Raw genomic sequence first — 26,508 nt, 5'->3', positions numbered from 1 at the left:
ATCGCTAGCTACCAAGGCCTTAGTGAAACCTTCCTCACTACTGTTACAACAAACCTTTACTTTTAATCTGGCGTATTGTCGTTAACTAGGCTCAGTTTGTGTCTGTCTAGTGTTGAGTGAGGTGGTAAAATTGTCAACGCTTATAAATTAATATAAGTGAAGATAGTTTACTAAATTATTAAGTATTAACAGTAGTTTTAAACTGTCCCAGTTGTGAAGTGATTTCTTTTTTTTTTTTCGTGCGTTATCCTTGTTTTCTAGTAAACCTGTGACAAGTTGCACAAAAATACATATTCATTTTGAGGTGGGTGTTTTATTTATTTGTCTATTTTGCATCAGTGTTGAAACCATAAAAAATTTTCTGTTTTGAATTTACACCTGTAATGCGCGCTGTCAGGACCCTATAGATTTTTTTTTTTTTTTTTTAATTCTTTACCACTGATAAAAACGTAGTAGTGATTATGTCAAACTTTTGACTAATATATGGATGGTTTGAGTTTGATTTTTTTTTTTGTTTTTTGAAATATTATCACTTTCTCCTTCCCTCACCAGTCTAGAAAATGAATAGGAATATGAAGCCTTACATTTCGATTGGCTCTCATCAGGGAACCCGACCGAGGCTTAGCAATCAAAATCCCTATACAAGAAGTTTAACATTACTGAAAATTATTTGGTTTTGTTTTCTAATATTCTTATTTTCATTGTACTTTGCATAAGTTCATAATTTTTATTAGAAACACTACTCAAGGAAAGTTAGTTTACAAGTCAGTATGAAGGTACACTTCTTTTGAAGGATCATTTCGTATTAATAAATAATGTACGGTTGTAATATATAATGTTAGCAGGAATTAAATGTGTTTTGAGTAACCTTTAAATACAAGAATTAAAAGATATTTTTAGATATTTCAAATTTGACATATGGTTAAGTACCATCATTGGATCCGGTAATCAAGTTTTCGTCAAGATCAGCCTATTAGAAATACAACGTTACTGAATAGGTTTTTTTTGTTATCTGAAACGGTTCCAGCAATTTTCTTTAAATGTTCTATTGCATAGTTGTACATGTATAATTGGCTGTATTGTTTTCTTTAAAATGCTGTTTTTCCAAAATGAGTGACAGAATCATTTATCATTTTAATTACCTTGTGTACTTAAAGGATTTAAAAACAATATTTAAAAAAAAAATTAATAAATTTAAAAAAAAATTAAGCAAAAGTGAGCAAAAACGGCGTATTAAAAGTTGTTCTTGTTCTGTTTGTTATCTTTTTTTTTTGTAAACAACGTAGCTCCTTAACGCGTGAATCGATTTTTAATGAATTCTTATCAAGTAATGAGTTCCACCTTACAATGAATGAATCATCGTACTTTTTGCTGAAGCTTTATTTACTTGTCAGTCCGTTCTGAGTCATCTAGTTACCATATTATTAATGTTTATAATTGCATAATGGAAAACTATAGAACAATAGAACGCATTATATGCATCTATTGCTATAAATCTGTTACTGTTGTTTTCACACTTTAGGATTAAAAATTAATTAAAAGATTTTTGAGGAAACCATACAGGAAAACCTTTTACAGCTGCCTAAATGGATATGCGAAGTATATATTTCATCATAATACAGTGGAGTCTCGGTTATCCGTCACCCTTTTATCCGTCTATTCCAATTAACCGTCACTGTCCTCGGTATTTAAAAATTTTAAAAAGAAAACCAAAAAATTATTTTGTATTCATTAATTTTAATACAGAATAGAATGAATTGAATAATGAAAGATACCTGCCCTTTAAGGCTTAAGCATATAAACGTATAAAATTTTCCTGTTTTTTTCCATTATCCGTCTATTCGACTATCCGTCACGTGTCCGGTCCTGGTCATGACGGATAACCGAGACTCCACTGTAATTGTATTTGTTGGGCTCAGGATATTCGGCTTAGGGATTTCTCAGGTTCGCATTCAGCATTCTTCCTGTTCCCTTGCATCTTTCACTGAAACTCTTACCTTTAGAATTCTGTTTTTTAATAATTGCCCGTACCATTTCAATTGTCTAACTCCTGTAGGTTAGAGAATGTTGCTGTTTATCCACAGTTCATTTCTGATTCTCGTGATCTTTAATATGTGTTTTTCTGGATTTCGGTAGTTACTGTCTCTTCCTTTATTATTATTTTTATAGATGCCAGATTTCTACACCGTACAGCTTCTCTTAAAAACGAACAAAGCCTTTGTCTCTTTGAATTGTTTTTTTCTGCAGTGCATCTTCTTTGGTAGAAATCATTCTCTTAACCATCCTTTTTTTTCTCCTGTCCAATCCCAGGATTGATTGCTATCCCATCTATAATTTTTATCTGGAAATTTTATTTTAGGAAAACATTACAAAACAAAAGTTTGAAGGATTTCTATTTTCTAAATGACGTAGAGAACCAAAACAGAATATCAAGTTTAAGTTATTTGCAAGTCTTCGTTTTTTTAAAACTGATTCTGATAAAGTAAACACGCACATAAAACTGCATATATTATGTACTGACCTTGCGCTAAAAAAAAATTTTTTATAGTGTTTATGAGACTCAGAAAATTTGATGCAATTTTATATATATATATATAATATATCTGTAATTATCAGATAAATTATCAAGTACATGAGGTTGCAAAAACATGATTTATGTCCTGCAAAGGGTGATTTAACTTTTTTTTAAGGACTTGTTTACGTGTTTTATCAGGATTGTAGGATTTAAATTATTTATCAGCATTCACTCAGTATTTCGTTTAAGAAAATATACAAAAACTTTTTTTTGTAGATTGAATATTCATTTAATTATGTATTATCTACATTAATTAATTATGAATAATTTAATGTAGACAATTGATTTCTCCGTTATACGAGGGTCGTTTGAAAAGTCCGTGCAAAAATAAAAACTACTTAATTTTTGGGGGTAAACCTTTTTTATTTTTCAACATAGTCTCCTTTTAGGCTTATACACTTCGTCCAACGCTGCTCTAGTTTGTTGATCCCTTCCGAATAATAGGATTTGTCCAAGTCTGAAAAATAGCCATTCGTTTCTGCAATCACCTCCTCGTTTGAATAAAATATTTTTCCCGCCAGCCATTTCTTCATATTGGGGAACAAATAGTAGTCCGAGGGAGCCAAGTCTGGAGAATAGGGGGAATGTGAAACGAGTTGGAACCCTATTTCCATTAATTTTGCGACCACAACTGCTGAGGTGTGAGCTGGTGCGTTGTCGTGATGGAAAAGGACTTTTTTGTGGGCCAATCGTGGGCGTTTTTCTTGCAGCTCGGTTTTCAAACGGTCCAATAACGATGAATAATATGCACCTGTAATAGTTTTACCCTTTTCCAGATAGTCGATGAGGATTATTCCTTGCGAATCCCAAAAGACAGTCACCATAATCTTTCCGGCCGAAGGAACGGTCTTCGCCTTTTTTGGCGCAGATTCCCCCTTGGTAACCCATTGTTTAGATTGTTCTTTGGTCTCAGGAGTGTAGTGATGTATCCATGTTTCATCCACAGTGACGAAACGACGCTTAAAAGTCCTGCGGATTCTTCTGGAACAGCTGCAAACCGTCCTTGCAACACTTCACACGATTTCGTTTTTGGTCAAGCGTGAAAGAATCACTCGACTTCCTCGATTCAAACGAATGCCAAACACAAAGAAATAGACCGATCTGGCTGAAACTTGGTGTGTGTTCTTCCAATAGATGCTACTAACTAAACATAACCTCGATACGCGCCAGTAGTGCTATCTCTCTGACTTTGCACGGACTTTTCAAACGACCCTCGTATTGGCTGACCTTCGAACCTATATCTTTACTTTCATCTTAATAAAAGTGAGAGGAAATTCTTCTTCTGCGTAATAAAAATCTGCCGAAACGTCGATAAAAAAAAACTATGCCAAATCCTAAGGCAGTGAACAACTGGTCGAAAACTGGTCCACAATACGTAGTAAGAGGAAATATGATATTGACCAAATTTTTAATTTTTTTTTTAGAAAATTAGTCTTGCTTCTGAAAACAGTATATGCTAAAAATACAAAAAATTACTAGAAGTTGAATCTGTATGTCCGACATCTCTAACCAGAAGTAAAACTTCATGTTATGGTTTATTATTTTATCCTATTAAGAAGGAAAGAGTGACGATAATTTCAAATTTTCGATCTCTTATATCGATCTCTTAAATATCTAAAATATTTCCAGACTTAATAATGAAAGTAGCGTGTGTGTGTGTGTTAAAAGCACTTTTCTTTTTTCTTTTCTATGCATATTTATCAGTATATTTTAAATTATGTTTTGAACTGCTTGAAAGTTCGATGAGAGAAACATTTCAGACACGCAAAAATTTGTTATAACCATAATACACTTCTACTCTGTAGCGAGACGAAATCAAGAAAATAATCAGTTATATATATATATATTGCTACATTTTGACCTAGTTTAAAGAAATCTCTGTAAAAAATGACATAACTTCCGGGACATAATAAAACAACAACATCTACTCTAATTACCTACACAGCAATTCTAAATAAAATCATAAACTGATCTGAATCGAATAGTGAAAGTTCGATGTAAAAAAACAAACATTCAATTCGATTTCAGCCATTATGATCATGGTTTAAAAAAAAATTACGATGTTGGAATCGATTACATATTAAGTTCATAAGAGAAAGTCACTAAAACAGCCATAACTGTTAAATGAATTTTTATTTGCTGCTTAAAAATGTTGTGCGAGTGAATTTCAAGGTTTATTAGAAGAATGTTACACTTTAATTTATCATTATTATTTACTCTCTTTTACTGTACCTAGGTCAAAAATCGTGTCACATTTTTGATTTCGTATTTTCAACTGAAATTTCCGTTTTGAGTTAGTTTTTTTACAACTTCATCTGTAGATATGTGTAATGTGGATGCGTATAGGACTGTAGAACATAATATGGTGTGTATTACTCAAAAACGAACAATCTAAATGACGGCATTTAATAAGTTTTGGCATGAATTATCAGACAATAATTTAATGGAAATGTAAGAAAACTTGGTAAAGACTAGTCTAAAAAGTACCGGAATTCCATTAGCTAAATAGGGGATCTCCAATTAAAGAGTAATTTGATGAAATTCTGAAGGTCTTGTTCTATGAAGTGTATTCTATGTACTTAATACACGTCGTAAAGCAAGAAATCACTATTATGTCACGCATACTTCCGTTAGTAAAAAAAGAGGCAGTGACTAGTCCATTTCTACATGGATCATGCAAGTTTGTATCACCACATTATTAATAGAACCAGAAAGAAACTGTGAATATTGATAGTTCCATTGTTACTCTATACTACGAGGTGTGGCTATTAAATAACGAGACTGATGCTGCTACAGAAGAACTATGCATGCGCCAAATCCTAACGACCGACAGCTGTGCAGCGTAAAGCCTTCTCTTTCGGATTGTGCAGCGTCTCACGTGCTTGTAGAGAAATCTGTCTGACCGGAACCGTCGTTTGTGTAAGAGGTGTTATTAGTTTCGTTGTAAAGCAACGAATTGTCGTGAAATTTCACATCAAAACTTGATAAAACCGCTACTGAAACTTATCTTTTATTAAAAGAAGTTTATGGCGATGAATGTTTATCACGTGCGCAAGTTTTTGAGTGGTTCAAGCGTTTCCAAGATGGCCGAGAAGACGTCGGAGATGATGATCGCCCGGGTCGCCCTTCCACGTCCAAAACGGATGAAAATAACAATTATAATTAATCAACATTACTACCGTGAGGTGCTTGCTCAACTCCGTGAAAGAGTAAAGGAAAAAACGACCCGATTTGTGGAAGAACAAGTCACGGGGTTCTCCATCAAGACAACGCGCCAGCTCACACTGCATTATCTGTCAAGTCGTTTCTAGCCAAGTACAACATCCCAGTTTTAGGCCATCCGCCTTATTCGCCTGACCTGGCCCCATGTGACTTTTATCTGTTCCCCAAAGTCAAATCTGCATTAAAAAGATCACGATTTCAGTCCGTTGAAGCTGTGAATAAAAAAGCGGCACGCGTCATGCAGGAGCTGACAGAAAAAGACTTCCAGCACTGTTTCGACCTGTGGTAAATTCGCATGGAGCGTTGTAGGGTAGGGATAGGGGAGTGGTGTATATTGAAGGTGATAATAACTAAATTTGTATAAATTTAAAATAAAATGTTTTACAGCAATAGTCTCGTAATTTAATAGCCACACCTCGTTTCCCAAGATTAAAAGTCAGCTTCGTAATAGCTTCCTCTAAATTCAAATTCCATTCTCATATTTTTACAAATAAACGTTATATTATATCGATTATCAATGGAAACGGATCAAAACTAGTAGTTACAGCTAATTATATATGTTATATATATATAATATATATAGCTCTTATCGTTTTGTGAGTTAATAACTCATTAAAGGTGATAATACTAAAAATAACGTACAGACAAAATAATATTTATAGCCTGAGCAAACATCTGTATTAAGAATACAATTAATTTTACTTTCTTTTAAAATTTCATCTATTTCCTTTTTAATACAATATACTCATTACTTTAATAAAATGGATTAAATAAGATAGATGGGTCTTATTAAAGTGGAAAAAAAATATGTTTTTCATTATAGCATATCAGATTAAAATAAAATAATAATAAAACAAGGTGACAGACAAATTTGCTTTTCAAATTCAAATACATAGATTCATCAAAAAAGTATGTTTATTTTCTGGTTATACAGATAATCTGGATTCATTTTTAGAAAGGCTAAATTAGACATGTCTCTTTCGTAAAGAAAAAAAAATTGTAAGAAATAGCATACTTTGAAGTTTGAATAGAGAAAAATGACTCAGAGAGAGCCTGCGCGAAGATCAGCTGATCTGTAAGGTTATTGAGCAGGTAACACCATAGCCGCATAGCTCCAACAATTCTGTGTTAGTGCCGCGATAGCTGTGGTAGAGTGAACACGCAGGGTCGTACAGGGGGCAGTTCTTACTGAAGCCTTGTCAGCGTTATTGATTTTCAAAACTTCTAATATGTTGCAAAGTTTGCATTAGAAAGTGTATTTAGCTGACGGAAAAGTTGAAAATAATCATCGGAACTTCCATTGTTATTATTAAATATGGCCATAAATGAACAATAAATACGTAAGTAATATTTTTCAAAACAGCAGATTCTTAATTTTCACACTCAATTGATTTTATCTTTGGCCAGGTCAGTGCGTAGTACTTACGTGTTCAGTTTCAAATATGATTGTTGATTATTATAGTTTGTTACCATTAATTCCATTTTATTAAGCAAATATTCCCTGAACTATTTTTTCAGGTCTTAATATGAATTATCTGGGAAAAGTTATTAACAACTTTAAGTACATTTACAATGATATAAATGCTGCTACATTGACTGGTGCTATAGACGTTGTTGTAGTTGAACAGCCAGATGGAACGTTTACATGTTCACCATTTCATGTACGCTTTGGAAAGATGGGAGTTCTCCGAAGTAAAGAGAAAATTGTAAGTTAAATTTTTTTCTAAATCATTATGTTAGCTAGTACATAAAAGTTACTCAGTGTTGAGTAATAATGGATTAATCTTTTATTTGAAATGCTCATGAAGCCAAATGGAATAATGCCAGAGGCATAAATCCAGTTTTTCTCTACCTAAATAAAACATTTTGACAGTTTTTTTTTTTACTGGTTATTAACCTGGTTTTACCTCAAGTGAACGAAATAATTACGTTCTAGTTTGGCCGCTTTAGTACAAAATCAATTTTATTTAATTTTTAAAAGTCTCTACCCTATGAATTTGAAATTTTGTTTGTTTAGACCACAGTGTTTCTTGCCGTTAAGTTTTACACATCCCGAGTTTACTAAAACAATCCCTTAATGGATCACAATACAATCTTCAACTTTTTAATTTTAAATTGAATTTAAAATCGTTGAAAGTCATTTTGTTAAAAGAGTTCATCTGATAAAGGAAATGCTTTACTCCAAATTTTTTATTAAATCTATCTAAATGTATGTTCCAAATACAGTACTTCCACTGCTTTTCAATGTTCTATGTGCCAATGTGCAGACTCATTAAGTTCATAATATAACAGAAATTTAATATGAAAGTAAAATTTCAAGAGAGTGGTTAGTGCTAAGTTTTTCTGAATAAATATTTGTGGTTTATTTAAGCGATTTTTTTCCCGTAAAAATCTTAAATTTCAATAAAATTTCATTACTTAAGTTGCTTTTTAGAAAAGTCAAAATCATTATTGAATGGTTTTACGTACAATTTAAAAACTCTTTATATTTTATTGTAAGTGGAACATTGATTCGAGCATTGTATAAAATGATGTGAAGAGATCTTTTGTTTTTTCATTGTTTAGGTTGATATTGAAATAAATGGAGAACCAGTTGATATACATATGAAATTGGGGGAATCTGGTGAGGCGTTCTTCGTTGAAGAAGTCGAACTTGGCGAAGGTGAAGAAGACTTCATACCACCTCATTTAGCATGTTCACCAATACCACCTGACGGCGACAGATTCAATTCTTCGGAAGAATGGAGAGAGTAAGTAATATTTTCAACATATTAGTTTAGGTTCAATTTATAAAACACTTGCACTAAGTGTATTCTGTTTTTCTTTTCCAGTTACAATGATGAACCGGCCATTCTAAATGAAAATGAGCCTCCTTCTCTATCCGTAACCGCTGTTACTTCCAACACTCCAAAGACTTTCCGCGCTGAGACTGTTGAAGAGGAGGATGGTGATATTGCTAGGAAATTAAGTACTAACGAATTTAGGCCTATTGTGGGACAGCATTCAGAAACCTCTCTTTCCAGCCAAGAAAGTACAACTACTGATTTCACTAAGGTATGGCGTCCTAGACTTCTGCAAAATATCTTAACCTGTATTACGTTAAACAACATTGTTGTAAAAATAGGCTTACTAAACGTCATATCTTGACCAATACTGTCCCGTTTTAAAGGCACATTTCGGACTTCCTGGCCATTGTAGCATTTTCTCCCATTTTATTCAATAAAAGTCGAAAAATTACCAGAATACATGCTATGAGCAATATTTAATTAATTTAAATTAAATTTAAATAGTTTTGGAGATAGATATTTCTTATTTGTGTTACAGGAGGATTCCCCATCAGCTGATGAACGTCTTTCGACGGCAAACAATAAACGCAGAAGAAGAAAGAAGTCAACAAAAAAGAAAGGTTCTTTAAAAAGGAACAGTACTGGAAATATTGTCCAGCAGCTTTCAGTTGTAGGTGCAGTAGCGCCGCCGGTAGATGATAAAGGTTCAGATGAGGGAGGAATATTTCAGATAGAGGATTTGGATAACACTATCCCTCAGCCTGCTATACTTGAGAAGGTAAATTTCATTTCTGAATTTACATTTTAGTTTCAGTATCTACATTCGAGTGTAGGTGTATCATTTGGTAAAAAGTTTCGAGTTAAGGATGAATTTTGTACCAGCTTAGGTAAATTTACTGGTGCCCTGAGTGTAAATACATTACTACAAAAAAAAATCTAATTGTCTAGAGATTCAATTAACCTACAACTTTATAGATGCCTGTGAATAAAAAAAACGTTTAAAGCTCCTCGGGAAAAAGCACCACACTCGGGAAGAGACAACCTCCTGGCGATATGCAACGCACGGAACGATAAAACTACTGAATATCTATGCCGCAGTTATCGTTTTACAGAATAGTAGCTGGCGTTTTTGAGAAAGTTTAAAAAAAAAAATAAATTTAAAAAACTGAAAAATTTATTTGGTTAAAGTGGTACTTCAACTTTGATCCAAACTTTATGGTGATCACGGGGATAGTTACAAATCAAATATGAACTTTCTGATAGCAGTTGTTTGCTACAGTTGTTGTTTTTCACAACAACTTTGAGATAAATTTTCTCAAAGTTAACATTTCTTCCCTATTTAATTATTTTAACAGATTATTTAGTTACAAAACTGTTACTCTAACTATATAACTCATATTGCAGGAAGAAATTAAAGAAGATTTAAATTCTACTCAACAAAGTGCTGTAGAAAGAGATATCCATTTTTTCAGCGATACTGAACTTACTCCTGGAAGCAGGTAAGTTTGTAAGTTAAAAACAAAACTCCGTAATTTTGTTTACTATCACTATGCACTCCTGACTTTTTTTTTTTTTTTATTCCAATCACTTTTTTTCAAGTAATTATAAAACTTTCCCCAACATTTTTACTTAAAAAATTTTGATTTAATTTCATATATTATATATATAAATTTATGGGCGCTTTTAAGTTTTCAAACGTTAAATCCAGGCCATTTAGATAGGCCTAATTCTAGCCTGTTTTGTTTTTGTTTGGATTTGTAAATGGCCTTATTAATGCTTGCTTTATTAATTCTTTAAAAACATTTTTGTTTATTAATGATAGCTTAGTAAGTAATTAATCTTTAAATTCTTTAATTATTGCTTTAAAAAAATGATTTAAACTAAACCTTAGGTCGCGTTAACGATGGATTGCAAACCGCTTGATTTATAGTATCCTTCTAAATTTTGTATTAGCAATAATTGTAAGGAGAAAATCTTAACCTTAACGAATTTTACTTTCAAATTTATTTTCATAAATATTAATTTGAAATGAAAACATTTTTTTGAGATATAATTGCCATCCAAACTATATTTCGAATCTGTTTGTCGCAAAATTGCAATGATTTTTTTTTTTTAAATAATAACTTCTCCCAATCGGCAGTTGGACGTTAAGACCTACCTGGAAAAGTTGGCGGTTACTTTTCTTTAAATTCTCATAAAATTCACTTATTTTGAAATAAAAAATTTCGATCGATAAGTTGATAATAATGTTTCCAAAAAGTCAAGTTAAGTAACAGTAATAAAAAAAAAAAAAAATGTCAGAACTGGGTCAGTTTGTTATCCCTTTGTAAAGCAAAAGTTTTACTGAAATTGTTGTTTTTGGAACATAGTACATAGTTAACAAGTGACATTTCACGTTTAGGACATTTATAAGACAAAAAATATACCTAAGGTTTTAAAGAAAAAGCAAAAAGAAACAATAAAATTGAGAACTGGGGGGATCAATGTGAGAGGAGATGATGAAGTTATGAGATAAACTTTAGTGAAATTTATGATAATCTCTCTTTTCACTGGTCTCATATTCAAACTTTTTTTGAGGCATCTTTAGAGGCCTCTTAAGAAATTTGGCAACTCACTTGGTATAGTACACTAAAACCTCAATTTACAGAAAAGATATTTCTCTTCGCAATGGTCTTCTTTTTTTTTTTTTTTTTTTGACAATCTGTTTTTGCTTACTTTCCTGCTACCATCATCATCAGCTTCTTGAGACCTTAAAGAGCTTATTCAAGAGGTGCCAATCTTGAAATCAAGGACATCTTTTCATTTCTTCCTCTCTTCAGTTGCCTTCCTGTTGTCCTCTTCCAGGCATCTCTTCGTATCCTCCCTCTATATTCGAAGCTTCTTCCCTTACGCTCCTAGGTATCCCATTTTCCTCACACATTTACCAACCACGCTGACGTGTCCCTATATCTTCTCTCTTCAACTTGTCATCCCTTATCCAGTCCATCCTAGTCTTTTTTTTTTAATCTTCTCAAGAAATCCATGTCCACTTAAAATACCAAAAAAAAAAAAAAAACTTCCATAATTTAAAGTCTCGGAATCCAGTTTAAATTTATACAGGATTATATTTCCTTTCTCTAACTTTCTAGTGAAAGATTCCATTCGCTGGTTTGCAATCAATCCATAGTAAACGCCGCCTTAACTAAGAAAAAAGGACATACTATTTTTCAATTTGTGAATAATCTTTGGCAAATTTAATTTCATTCTTTTTTAAAATAATTAAATCTCTTCAAGTGTTTTTGACTAAAAAAAATACACAAAGATAATCTTTTCATTTCCTTTTGTTTTTTGTTTTTTAATAAATAGCGCTGCTAAAAATTAATTGCAAGTGGCTGATATTAGGATATGTATGTGTGGGTTTAGGTGTTTGGAAGATGGCGTTGAAAGAGTATCGGAAGACAGTTTTCAACTGCTCGATGCATCGAGCGTCATCGGAGCTTTGTAATTAACCACACTAATCTTTACTTGCTCTCCTTTATGCATGATGTCTATTTTTATTTTATTTTATTTAACTTATTAACTTTGTTATTTTGCACGTTAGTGGGATTTTTTTTTTATTTTAAGAAATTTAGAAAATTTTAAGTTTGGATTAAGTGTAATTCTTTTCGTCTTTATATTTACATAAATGTTTCCTTTCAATGTCCCCATTTAGAAGAATCTAGAAGTGTCATCTAAGACAATTTAGGACAAAGCATGCAACCTTATTTCCTTGAAATTTTATGTGGTTTTCCACACAGTACAACAATGAACACTCAATAAAATCTACATAATAAAACAAATTGTACAATTTTCAATTGTCCACATTCAACAATGGGAGGGATCTTTCAAGTAAACATTTGGTTTAGCTTTGATTTTGTTTATTCTTTGTAGAAATTTTTTGGATCTTCATCGGGACTTCCCTCCTGTACAGTTATCGGGAAACTGAGAAAGTTCTGGTGATATATTTTTCCATTGAAATAAAAGTGCCGTTATTATTATTTTTGTTTCTCTCACTAACAGTAAGTAGAAGTATTGCTATCGCCTCTATTTTTTTTTTCCGCTAGTTTTCAGAGGAAATATCCGATCTCTTGGGGACCTCATTGACATACGCTGAATCGAAAAATTAGGATTGATTAGCTTAGAGTAGTGGTAATATACTGGGTCATAGAAACGCCAAGACCCAGAAATATTGTTCTGGTGCTTTTCTCTCCAATTTCCTCTTCCTATTTTGTCCTTGTCGGTCAGGAAAAAAAACAACAAAAAAAACTTCAATTTCTTTCTTTCATTTGTCCAAAATACTGAGAAATATATCTTTAAAGCTTCCTCCAGGCACTCCAGACATAACGGATGTGTTCGAAACTTCGTAGAACCGTTTCCATCATTGTCCGGTTTTCCATAGTTTCCTTGGAAACTGTCTTATCACCCGAAAACGCCCTAAAACATTCTTGTACTTTCATTATTTTAGTGAAATAAAACGAATTCTGTTGCATGAATTCTTTTTTTTTTTAATAAAACGGAAGTATTGTTTTTAGTAAATTGTATTTTCACCGGATATAAACGTTATGAAGCCCCTAATAGAAAAATAGATTTTGAGAAAATAGGCTGTGACGTGCTTATTAAGTAAACTCATGCACTGCATGAAGATCTGATTGGGATAAATTTTTGGGGCACCATTTTCGAGATAAACTAAAAATTTCGAAACAGAAAAGCTGAATTCTCTAGCCGAATATTATGATTGTATTTAAATTAATAAATATGTTGGTAGACCTGTCAGCAATTTTTTCACATAAGCAGTTTATTGCCTAAAAATCTCCATATTGGTATTAGTATCATTCAAACATGCATTCTCGACGTAGTCCTTTGCCTAGTGTAGAAAGATGATTTTTCAATGCATTCTCTGGTTTGCAATCATCGTAACGCTTTTTCTTTTTCTTTTTTTTTTTAAGCAAATCCGTTAATAAGGACAATCTTAAAGTTTTTACGTGATAGTATGATCATTTATTAATTTTGTCCATACAATTATATTTTCTAAAGAGAGTTACACAAGTGTTTGAAAGCACTTTTTTTAAAAAATTTCATTTTATGGTTTATTTACAAATTTTATGTCTATGTTTAATGTAATATTCACAGATTAACCACTTATTTATTTGCCTTTTGGTTCTTTTTTTTAGTTAATTTTTATTCTTAAATTCAATTTGATGCAAATAAGTTAACAAAATACTCAGAAAAATATAGCAATTTCAATTAATTTTTTGTTTAAATTTCTTTTTAGTCCGCGAGATTTCGCTCCAATCCAAAGTGACAGTGAATTTGAAACCAAAAGATTGGGCGGTGTTGGAGGAGAAGCAGTACATCAGGTAACCGCTGTTGATGAACAACCACAATCTTGGAGATGGGGTGAACTGCCTACCTCAAATACGGATGATAGTAAACAAGAATGTAAGTGGGCCCAAGATAAAGAATAAAGATGTGTTTATAATCCATTTCATGCATTCTAGTGATAGAAGAAATTAGACGGTACACTTCACTTATTTGCGATACTCCCATTACTGAAAGTAGAAAGAGATTCTCAAGGGAAAGAATCTCCTAATGGTGCCTAATGACACGACCGATACCGTATCTGAAAAAAAAAGAACATTTTTTCTGTTGTTATTAGTCTGCATTAATGAGTAGACGTAAGTAAGTGAGTACAGAGCAGCAACTTTCGATATTCAGTAGTGGTACTTTGTGAGTTGAAACCTGCTTCATTTAAACTTCTTAAAAGTTTCCATTTTCTCCACCAGAACTTGGCAAAGCTCACGAAGAAGTATGGATGTGCTTACTTATCTTACCAACGAAACTTTGAAATTCTATTCTCATATTCTCTCTTGAAAAAAATAGTTGTTAGTCTCTAAATATTTCTTTATTTCTGCTTTGTTACAACCATCTCACTTAATGTTTCGATCATCTTTTGAAAAGAGATGGCGTATTTTCCACCTTAATCTATTTTTATCATGATCTTATCCGTTTTAGCCACTTGTGTGGGTATCATGAAGTATACATATGAATTATGAAGCATATGAATTATGAATTTGAATCAGATAAAATAGATAAATATACTAGAAAAATATGCTGCAATAATGTTTTTCAAAACTTGAAAGAGATGGATTCTCAATCGAAATGTCATCACGTAAGACAGATGGATGTAGCAAACGAATAAAAATAAAATTTAGAAACTAGCAGAGTTTCTTTTGAGAAAAGTAATTCCTAGTATTGAGTTTAATTTCTTACTAAGTAAAAGGTTCAAGAATCATTCTGAGTATTAAAAGTCTAACAAGCTTTATAGGTTAGAGTGTTTCTCCTGTTCCTTCCCACAAGAATAACATTAAATTTTGGTAAAATGCTTATTATACTTTTGTTTGTTTTTCTAGCCCAAAGATGGATGCTTCAAAACATGTTGGGCTTTATGAAGAAAACTAAACATATAAGGCACAAGACAGAATCTGAAGGAATCTACTTATCAGAACTGAATTCTGATGATCCAGAGATGGCTTCTTTGTACTTTCCTTCGGCTTATAAACAAACAAATACGTCAACACAAGCAGGTAAGAAACAAATTAATTTACAGTTTCAAAGTTTTTTTATTTATATAAATGACTTACTATGTATCAAATATTTTACTTTATCTCATTACTTTCATTATAGGTAAGAATGTAAAACATTTAATGGGTCCGCGATGATCTAGATTTTATAACGGTTCGCCCAGACTAATCTAGATCATAATGCATAGTAAAAACTGAAGGCCTATGTATTAATTACTTTGTTAAAGCACGAACTAAGCAAGAGGCATTGCTGTACTCTATTTTCATGTCATTTGAGTCCGATTTAATAACGTGTTATTCATATTCTCTTGCTACAATATTTTTTTTTAAATTATCGCTCTTTTTATCTGAAATCTTGGGTACCATTTTTAGTGAACTGTTCACTCGTTACATCCGTTACGTTCAATACCAGAGAATGAGCTTGTATTTTAAGAGCAAAAATACAATGGCATCAGTTTGACTCTTAACGTTGTAGTTTTATTATTTAAGTTTGGTAACAAATTAAAGTTAGTTAAATCTTAGCTGTCGAAGTTTAAGTTGATAAGACAGTGCTTTGAATTTATGAGGAAGTACGCTGCCATTTTAAAGAATGGTGATGTCATGCTAAGTAAAATTACTAATTTAACTTTCTATTAGCCTAATATGCAGGTTATTTCTAAGCATAAGAAAATTAGAAACTTAAGTGCATATTAACTTTACAACAGTTACAGGCTTTGGGTTGAGCTGCTGTCCATCCATTCACTTAATTATTAATTCATGATATTCTCTCTAAAACCGTTTAGTAATTGGAGCGTTTCACTAGCATTTGTTTTTCCTTTTCAACATCGAACTTCCGTTAATATTGTGAAAAAAGCCCTTCAAATGGCTTTAATGAAGTACCAGCTTAGAAGTAATTACTGAAGTACTAGGGGTAGGTTATCAAGTGTTAACAATGGGATCGCTATTGTATCAGAATTTAAAGAACAATATTTAATAAAAGTCTGAGAATAAAATTAAATAAATTATTATCAAAAATATTTGAAACTTCCATATATTTTGCTGTGTTAAATATAAACAGTTTTCTATAGTTTTAAACTTTACAAATTGTTATGGATAGAGATTCTAATCTGCACAAAATTATTGATAGTTTTAGATAAGTTGGGCCCAAAGTTGATAAAAACTTACAACTAAAACGCACCAAAAACTAGTCTTTATAAAAAAAAACAAATTTGTTTTAGAATTTACTACCGAATCTGTAGTTCGAGAAGAAGACGCTGAATCAGGAAATGGACCATCTTTACCGCAATCACCCCACAGTGTGGAAGGTGCAATCTGCGGACCAAAATCCATAGATTCTGATTTTGATAGTAATAAGTAAGTTTTAGGAAATTAATTTAATAAGTTTTTTGTTTTTTTTTTTAAATTGTTTAATTGAAAAATCATTCACTGATGATGGATTGTCCTACTATATCTAGATGGTGTCCAGAAGATGTTGCCTTATCACTTTGCGGTTCTTCAGCCACACCTGAACAGTTTCAAGAGCATACCATTTCTTATAAAGATTTTTGCTTGGATCCTTCGCTACTTACCAATCCTAAGTTAGTTGTTAAAATAGATGGCAAGCTTTATAATTGGAGAGTTGCAGCACCAATGCTAGTTTCGCTATTTTTCTTCCATAAAAACCTACCTCAGGTAAATTGTGATTCCTTATTTTTATTTTCTCTTTTTTTTTTTTTTTAGGTAAGGATGGTATTGCGTTGATTTCAAATTTTCCATTTCGGGTTACGAAATATATTTTTTGGAGTCTCCTGAATCCTAAAAAAAAAAAATAAAAAATATTCTCCTAAATTCTAAATAAAAAAAACATGACAATAACCGAATTGTAGTAAGAGTGATCAAACCATATATTTTTCTGTGGGGGCAAGAGGATAAACCAAACCGCTAAACCATTTGAAATAAATTTAATCATATTTTCTATTTGTATAGGAAGTGATTTCAAGGCTTTGTGAAGGAGCTGATGGTGTGGAAAATGAAGAAAAAGGCAAGCAATCAAAGAAACCATATTCGTCTTGGTTTAATTGGTCTCGAGCTAATCAATCTCAGCAGCAGCAACAACAACAACAAGGTATTTAAACAATTTTAATGGTAAAAAATGTCATCTCAAAAAAAAATTAAACAAAATAAACAGTTGTGACAATAATTACAGCTAAGGTTATAGAGGATTGTTTTTCACTACTTATCTTGCAGTGTACTGTGTAGGGTACTAATTCAGTGCGCAACAAGTTCACCCTTGAACCTTTTCACCCATTTGAACTTTGATATGAGTTTTATACGTTAATAAAGTACTCCGCTCTTCAAGCTCCCCAAGAAGCAACTGATGAAAGGCTTCTAGTCGTACTAATAATTAAAAGGTACACAAATCAGCAAGTACCCAACATTTCATTAATATTTCATTTGGTATCTTTTGTTAAATTTTACGGAATTGTAGGGAAATGTTAGCACTATGACCATTAGTAATTACAATATTCTGGTGATAATAGGTAATAAGAGATGGAAGGTTACATTCTTTGACGTACTCAATGTAAGCTTTCAAATCGTTCAATTTTTAAACGTTTATATCTCGTTTCGTATATGTCAGATTTTAATGAATTCTTTACCAAATTATAGAGAAAAGTTAGCTGTATAACTGATATAAATAGCGATGTTTTATTGATAATAGGTAATGAGATATAGAAGGTTAAAGTTTTGGGGTTTTTCAAATGCGTTCAAATTTCAAACGTTTTTATCTCTGTTAGTATTTCTTCGATTTCAATGAATTCCTTACCGAATTGTAGAGAAAAGTTAGCTGTATAAGTGCTATAAATTGCGATGTTTTAGTGAACATGAGATATAGAAGGTTAAAGTTTTCTGATTTTTAAAATTCGTTCAAATTTCAAACGTTTATATCTGTTCGTATTACTTGGATTTCAATGAATTCTTTACTGAATCGTAGAGAAAAGTTAGCTGTATAAGTGCTATGAATTGCGATGTTTTAGTGATAATAGTTAATGAGATATAGGAGGTTAAAGATTCGTGGTTTTCAAATTCGATCGAATTTTATACGTTAATATCTCTTATCCTTTTCATCAGATTTCAATGAATTCTTTACTGAAATGTAGAGAAAAGTAAGCTGAACAACTGATATGAATAGTGATGTTTTAGTGATAATAGTTAATAAGATTTAGAAGGTTAAAATTTCGTGGTTTTCCAATGCGTTCAAATTTTAAACGTTTATATCTCTTTTCGTGTTGCTTGTATTTCAAAGAATTCTTTATCAAATTGTAGAGAAAAGTTAGCTCTATGTCTGCTATTAACTACAATATTCTGGTGATAATAGGTAATGAGAGATGAAAGGTTAAAATTTTGATGTACTTGATGTATATAGGTTTTCAAATTGTTCAAATGTACCGCAGGTACTTATACAAGAATTGATATATAATCATTAAAATAACATACATTTTGTCACAAGGTCCCAGTACACTCTCAGATGTCAAAGTAGATTTGATAAAAGAACCTGTGGAAATTATGGAACTTCCGCAAGTACCACAACCTGTCAGGCCAGATAGTATATCCGCTGAAGTATCATCCACCGGTGGTGTCAATCCACTAGATCTCAGTACAGAGTGAGTAGTTCATCGTAATGTTCATTTTCTTGTTTTATCTTTGATTTATCAGTTTAATTTATAACTCTTGCTTATAGCAGTTCCAGAAAGGATGAAGAAACACTGGAAGCGGCCACACCAGATTATAACAGCGATAAATATAGAAAAACATTAAGGCTTACATCACAACAAATAGTTAGTATTTTACCTAATTTACTGTTTATTTTACATTTCTTTTAATTTCCACTTTTTCTTACTGTTATTTTTTAAAATGAGTTTTCACTGATGGTTGAAGATCGATTTGCTTATTTTTCTTTATTTCTTGTTTAATTTTTTTTTTTCTTGTGATAAATTTTGTATTTTAACTGATTCATATTAAGGAATTGTCAAAAAATTCAATCTTAGAGTCCTCAACCTTTATTAAAAGTATAACTAATAAAATGCAAATAAATTACAGGCCAGTCTTAAATTACATCCAGGTGCTAATGAAGCAGAATTCAGTGTTACGACTGCGTATCAAGGAACTACAAAATGTAAATGTTTCCTTTTCTGTTGGAGATACGATGATAAAATTGTTGTATCTGATATTGATGGCACTATTACGAAGTTAGTAAATTTCATTATTTCTTCTTCTTTTTTTTTATTAGTGTATAAATAAGGAATTAATATTTTTCTGGTTAACAACTTAGATATCTTGAGAATAGTACAAATTGAAAGTGTTGTCGGAATCCTCAGGTCGAGATAATTGTAACCGCATACATTTTATGGGGTTTTCATCGACATCAGAGATAATCGATTTATTGATTGATTAAAAATTGAATTTTAAAAAAATTTTGATTTATAAGAAAAATATAAATATTTAAATAAAGTGTTCTGTATTGTGTATGTAATTGTATTTCGCAAGAAAATTACATCCTTTGATCCAGCATTACTCAATCGGTTCATTTTTGCTATCATCTAATAATAATAGTAAATACTGTTTAATACCGTGGTTGATACTCAGTTAATTGTTAACTAATAGCATTATTGAAATGCAATAATTCAGTTGCCCAGTTCTTCAAATTTGCGCGCCCCCTGCTACAAAAAAATTAATAGAACTTTGTGGATCTCTATTATTATTTACATTCATAAAATACGGAATACTTTATTACTTGCTATTCTCCATTTTATTTTACTTCATTGTACAAAAAGGTTTTGCTATAAATAAAACAAAAGCTAATTCAGTTGCCCAGTTCAAATTCTGTTATAAAATACATTTCGAACTAAGTGAATTTCTAACATTATTTTCATTCAATAAATACAAAACTCTTTAATACATACTATTTGTTACTCCATTATATAAAACTTTTCAACTATGTATTTACAAAAAAATAAAATACTTACAGACTGTGTAACCTCCCTCACTTAGTCGCCATGAGACCACGTTAATTCACGTACTTTAGTAGTTGAATGGTTTTTTTTAGATAATTGGATGCATTTTTTCCGAACAATAGAAAGAATATTATTCCTGAGCCATAATATCTATTCAAAATTCTTTATTTTCATCTACAGATCCGATGTATTAGGCCATATTCTTCCAATCGTAGGCAAGGATTGGGCTCAAAGTGGAGTAGCTAAATTGTTCACCAAAATCAAAGATAATGGTTATAAACTGCTTTACCTATCAGCCAGAGCTATAGGTAAGTTGAAGATTTTTAATTAATTTAAGTTTTTATAAATAACTTACTGGTTTTTGATTAAACTAAACGCCTTTGTCATTGCAGGTCAGTCTAGGCTAACAAGAGACTATCTAAGATCAATTAAACAGGAAGATTTAGGTTTACCTGAAGGACCTATGCTTTTAAATCCTACAAGTTTACTTAACGCTTTTCACACGTTAGTGTTTTTATTAGTTCTATTTTCTAAGTGTTCTTATAAAAGCTCATTATATGTTGCTACCAGACAAAACATTCTATTAAAATTTACTTAAGAGATATTTTAGATTTTCTTACTTTATTTTTCTTAGTGAAGTAATTGAAAAGAAACCTGAAGAGTTCAAGATCTCATGTCTTAAAGATATTCAAGCTTTATTTCCATCTCATATCAAGCCATTTTATGCTGGATATGGTAATAAAATTAATGTAAGTATCTTTTAAATAAATTTATTAAATGCCAAGTTTTCTCTTTCGCTACTAGAAGTGTTAATTTATATAGATCGGTTTTAACTAGTTTTCTCAAATTTTCTAAGTTGTCACTAAAGAATTTCATTTAAACTATAGGGCGTAACGTTTGGGGAAAAATTTAATTAAAACTGTCCGGTAGGACAGTTGTATAAGGGTTGATCGTCAAAAAGTGCACGAAAAAGCGTAACGTTAAAAAACACCCAACTTTGACAATTTTTTTCTCTTTTTCTATAAAAGATAAAATTCCCAAATTTTCTTTAAAATATAGAGCAAACCCTCCTTTATAACTGAAATTTTTTTGCAACCACCCAGACCTAATAGATTTCGAGAAAAAAGTTGCCGAAAATGAGCAAAAACGGCATTTTCAGAAATTGTTGTTGTTCTTGTTCTTCTTGTTGTTGTTGTTGTTGTTGTTGTTGTTACCTTTTTTGTAAACTACGTAGCGCCTAAACGCGTGAACCGATTTTCATGAATGAGGTGTCATTCGATTCGGAATTTTATGTAGATGTGCCTTTTGGGGGTCTCGACGCTGTACACCGAATGGGAGAGGAGTTAGCCCCCTTTATGTAAGGCCCCCTTCAAAATTATTATTACTAATTACTCTGTAAATCTTAGCCCGATTTTGATAAAATTTGGTAGGATGATGGGGTTAGGGCTCCCCTATGTAACATTAAAGCGACGATCTGCTCTTACACTAGTTAAGGGGAAGTATAGCAATCGTTTCAAATTATCGACACGTGAACTGATTTTCATGAATGAAGTGTCATTCGAATCGAAATTTTGTACAGATTTGCACTTTAAAAGTCTCGTCGCTATGCCTCATATGGAGGGGAGTTTGCCCCACCCAAGTAAGGCCGTTTCTAAAACTATTATTACCAATATTTCTATAACGCTTTGTCCGATTTTGATAAAATTTAGCACGAAGAAGTGATTAAAGCTCCTCTACATGGCTGTGAAGTGCCATCATGCTCTTACACCTACTAAGGAAGTACTGCAATCGTTAAAATTATCAATGGGTGAACCTATTTACATTAATGAATTGTCGTTCGATTCAAAATCTTTGCCTCTTTGCCTTTTAGGGAGAAGTACTGTAATCGCCCGTTTATTTTTCTTACTCCTCTTAAAAGGAAGGTCTGAAATCGCAGTTTAAATTTGCTTTTTACGTACAAATACCTTCCTATTTTATATAAAAAGGCTTTCTCAAAAAAATTGTTGTTGAGGATGGTTTGGGGACCGCAACTATAATCATTCTTTAAAAAGATCTCTCCAGTGGTAGTTACGGTTCCTACTTAACACCTTATCAGGTTATAATGATAGAATTGCTTATTCCAAATTTAAAAAAAACAGTAAAGCAGATATGTAACTTAGCAAAATAGACAAAAATGAAAATCTATCCAAAAGGTACAAAAATCTCCTTAACAAAAACTTACAGTTTAAAAAGTTAAGTATAAGGGTTGATTAAACGCCAAAAGGTACACAAATCAGCATGTACCCAACATTTCATTCAAGCTTAGTTGATATAATTTAAGTAATTTTGCTGCATTAACTTTTCCTTCACATTTTTTAGAATTTATTAGATGTCACAGACCCTTATGCTGGCCATTTTCATCTACAAAATATTTGTTCAAGTAGCACTGTAGATTGACTTTAATATCTATTAATCTATAATAATCAAACTATTAATTACAGGTTAAAAAGAAAACGTTATAAAAAATAAAAAAAATTACGAGGCTACAAAATTTAAAAACTTTTTTAAAAAAATGCTTACACCAACATACATCAATGATTTCGATTATTTTATTTTTAATAAAAATCGTCGGTTTAAGTTCATTCTTCGATTAAAGTAATTGTTATTTTATGTAGTAGTCAAACGTTTATAATAATAGGTAATAATTATCTGGCTCTATCGCAAATAATATAGTTTTCTTCAATCACACTCTCAATGTAGCTGTTCTTCTCACAATGTTATATATATGTTATGTAATATAAAATAAATAAGTATTGCATACTTTTAGGACAGCTAATTATTCCAGTATTTTACTATAAGTAAAATTAAATTACAATTGAGAAATGAATAATTGTTGTTGAATAATCTACTTGTTATTAACTGTGTGTTATTTGTGCTCACGAATATTTCGGTAAGACGAATTCAAGTCTGAAATATTGTTTTAAATCCTCCGTGATTCAAATTTAAACAGTAGCCGACTCTAACTTTGTCTTTTTCTACTTTAACATGCATGTATAAGATGTGACAACTTCAGAATAAAGGGCATATTAAAGATAAATCAGAAGAATAATTTGGAATAGAGTTAAAATAAAGTACCTATTTAAAAACGAAGATATAATATACACTTTATCATAATTATAACCAAATAATATTATGAACGAACTGGCCAGCATAAGGGTCTGTGACATCTAATAAATTCTAAAAAATGTGAAGGAAAAGTTAATGCAGCAAAATTACTTAAATTATATCAACTAAGCTTGAATGAAATGTTGGGTACATGCTGATTTGTGTACCTTTTGGCGTTTAATCAACCCTTATACTTAACTTTTTAAACTGTAAGTTTTTGTTAAGGAGTTGAAATTTTGAAGTCACTTCATTAATTATTAATATATTAATAATATTTCAGGATGTTTGGGCATATCAAGCTGTAGGAATTCCAATATTTAGGATTTTTACTATCAATCATCGTGGGGAATTGAAACATGAATTAACAGAAACATTCCAATCAACGTAAGTAGTTTTTTTGATAAATTATATTCAAGTAAAGAGAGGTAAAGTAATGCATGAGATAAAGGTAAAGGAATAGTGGAGTTGAAGTAAAGTTATCTAAAACTTAATCCATCATAACTGGAAAGAGGGATTTTTTTACTTGTTTTTTTGCAGTTACTCAGGGCAAACTTGTATCGTTAATGATTTATTTCCACCGATGTTGAACAACGTTTCTGTGTCTGAGATGTACTAAAATAAAAAAATAAAGATTTAGTAAAATAATGTAGACAAAAAGGACAAGCGTAATTAGACAAAAAAACAAAAAAATGATCACGCTATTACTTATTAGAACTATAGCTAGCACCAAACTGTATTGAACAGGGTAAGGTTGTTCTTAAAGGTTTTAAAGAAAACCATAACAAAAGCTGAATTAATAATTGCCCGCCACCGCAATATCTCTTAATAAGCACAGTGTTCATTTCCTAAAAACTAATAATAATGATAAGCATGGATAAAAGAGAACTTTCAATGAAGTGTATTGTATAAAACACTGCCAATGTTCCTGTTTAAACTTGCATGCTGTGTGCAAATGGCATTATGGTTGTTTATATGTACCCGCAACCAAAAATAAATATAAACGAAAGCTTTTTTATGTGAGTGTATGTTTACTAATGAATATACATCACTTAATTTAAAAAAAAAAAAATGGTTTGCATTTTAGACCGGTTATGGAGTATGGCTTTTTGACCTAAAAAAATAATCTCTTGATTGCATATTGTACTAAGTATTAATATTTTTGAAAATTTGATATAACTTAAGATGGTCACGTAAATGAGAAGCTTGATAAACATTATGGTAACTCTGCACCTTCGATTAGAACAGTTTATAAGTGGTTTCAAAATTTTCGGAGTGGCCATATGGGCACAAGTGACGCTGAACGTTCTGGACGCCCTGTTGAGGTTACTACTCCAGAAATCATTGATAAAATCCATGATATGGTGATGGATGACAGAAGAGTGAAGGTGCGTGAGATTGCTAGTGCTGTGGGCATCTCGAATGAACGGGTACATAATATTTTGCATCAACATTTGGACATGACAAAGCTATCCGCAAGATGGGTACCGCGATTGCTCACGCTTGACCAAAAACGAAATCGTGTGAAGTGTTGCAAGGACGGTTTGCAGCTGTTCCAGAAGAATGCGCAGGACTTTAAGCGTCGTTTCGTCACTGTGGATGAAACATGGATACATCACTACACTCCTGAGACCAAAGAACAATCTAAACAATGGGTTACCAAGGGGGAATCTGCGCCAAAAAAGGCGAAGACCGTTCCTTCGGCCGGAAAGATTATGGCGACTGTCTTTTGGGATTCGCAAGGAATAATCCTCATCGACTATCTGGAAAAGGGTAAAACTATTACAGGTGCATATTATTCATCGTTATTGGACCGTTTGAAAACCGAGCTGCAAGAAAAACGCCCACGATTGGCCCACAAAAAAGTCCTTTTCCATCACGACAACGCACCAGCTCACACCTCAGCAGTTGTGGTCGCAAAATTAATGGAAATAGGGTTCCAACTCGTTTCACATCCCCCCTATTCTCCAGACTTGGCTCCCTCGGACTACTATTTGTTCCCCAATATGAAGAAATGGCTGGCGGGAAAAAGATTTTATTCAAACGAGGAGGTGATTGCAGAAACGAATGGCTATTTTTCAGACTTGGACAAATCCTATTATTCGGAAGGGATGGATCAACAAACTAGAGCAGCGTTGGACGAAGTGTATAAGCCTAAAAGGAGACTATGTTGAAAAATAAAAAAGGTTTACCCCCAAAAATTAAGTAGTTTTTATTTTTGCACGGACTTTTCAAACGACCCTCGTAGGTAACATATATGGACGGCACGCAAATAGCCCCGCATCAGTAGTTTGCAAAGTCGGGCGCTCTGTGTTTCAGTAACATTGATGAGGCAGTGGAATTTTTCGCGTGGTGGAAGGAGTGTTTATACTGTAACTTATTTCGGAAACTCATTCTTGTATGTGTTGTATTTGCGCATAAACGTTAACACATACAGTATTGCCTTAATTGTTCGCTATAAAGACGGAAATCATCAGTCATGCCAACCTCCGGGAAGTCCGGATTTCTGAGAGTCAAATTCAGATGAGATAGATAATTGGTAGATCCCTTAAAGATTTAATTTTAGCATTAACATTTCCAACATAATTATTGTATAGTTTTGAAACTATCATTTTGGCAATCAAAAGTAGTCAAAGAAAGAATAAATTTTATGAATATTATTTAGTGCAACTTAATTAATAGTGTTCAGTACTAAAAAGTTATTATTTTGAAGTGTTTATAACAAAAACCATTAATCAGTTTATTATTTGTTTATGATATTTTTAATTTATTGAATTTTTCTTTCTTTTTTTTTTTGGTAGATACACGAACATGTCCCAATTGGTCGATCAGATGTTTCCAGCTTCGAAACCATTTTCAAGTGAAGATTTTTCTCAGTTTGTTTATTGGCGAGAACCAATAATAGATATAATGGAAGAGTTATCTAGTCAAAAACCTTAAAAAGATTAAGAGGAATCGTATGAAAGGTGGTCAATATATTTATTAAGAGGCTTCTAACTCACAATTGTCATATTTGCTGCTATATATATACATAAAAAAAAAAAAAAAACCTAAAAAGACAGAAAGGAAAATAAGATTTTTAATTCTAGCTTTATATTTGATGATAATACACAGAAACTATTAAGTATTGTGCAAATGTTACCATTAATTATATATATATAAAAAAAAAAATAACGAATTGCGAAAGGAAGTCC

At 31.8% G+C, this 26,508-nt stretch overlaps 1 protein-coding gene across 6 annotated transcripts; it reads left to right on the top strand.

The window, feature by feature from the left end:
• Positions 1-66: 66 nt before the first annotated feature.
• On the top strand, positions 67-26,504 carry Lpin (phosphatidate phosphatase LPIN). 6 transcript variants are annotated; one of them, XR_012460733.1, is made up of 21 exons: positions 67-304; positions 7,316-7,503; positions 8,363-8,547; positions 8,629-8,851; positions 9,122-9,361; positions 9,988-10,082; positions 11,986-12,063; positions 13,874-14,040; positions 15,012-15,185; positions 16,400-16,535; positions 16,637-16,853; positions 17,148-17,286; positions 18,670-18,823; positions 18,901-18,997; positions 19,260-19,408; positions 20,354-20,481; positions 20,566-20,677; positions 20,808-20,922; positions 23,598-23,701; positions 23,855-24,062; positions 26,116-26,504. XR_012460733.1 is itself a non-coding variant. In XM_074135609.1 (20 exons), exons 2-20 carry the CDS (start codon positions 7,324-7,326, stop codon positions 26,252-26,254), a joined length of 2,829 nt encoding a protein of 942 aa, XP_073991710.1. In that variant the 5' UTR covers positions 68-304; positions 7,316-7,323; the 3' UTR covers positions 26,255-26,504. The 6 variants fall into 6 exon arrangements, 5 of the variants coding, with proteins under 5 accessions (XP_073991710.1, XP_073991707.1, XP_073991712.1 ...); XM_074135609.1 differs by lacking the exon at positions 23,855-24,062 and having other exon boundaries at positions 68-304; positions 18,904-18,997; XM_074135606.1 differs by lacking the exon at positions 23,855-24,062 and having other exon boundaries at positions 69-304.
• The last annotated feature ends 4 nt before the right edge of the window (positions 26,505-26,508 follow it).

This window comes from Rhodnius prolixus, unplaced genomic scaffold (genome assembly GCF_049639745.1).
Source record: "Rhodnius prolixus isolate KJV_2025 unplaced genomic scaffold, Rpr scaffold_5, whole genome shotgun sequence".
Taxonomy (NCBI): Eukaryota; Metazoa; Arthropoda; class Insecta; order Hemiptera; family Reduviidae; genus Rhodnius; species Rhodnius prolixus.
The sequence above is the reverse complement of the archived record's forward strand: the minus strand, read 5'-3'. Positions and strand labels throughout refer to the sequence as shown.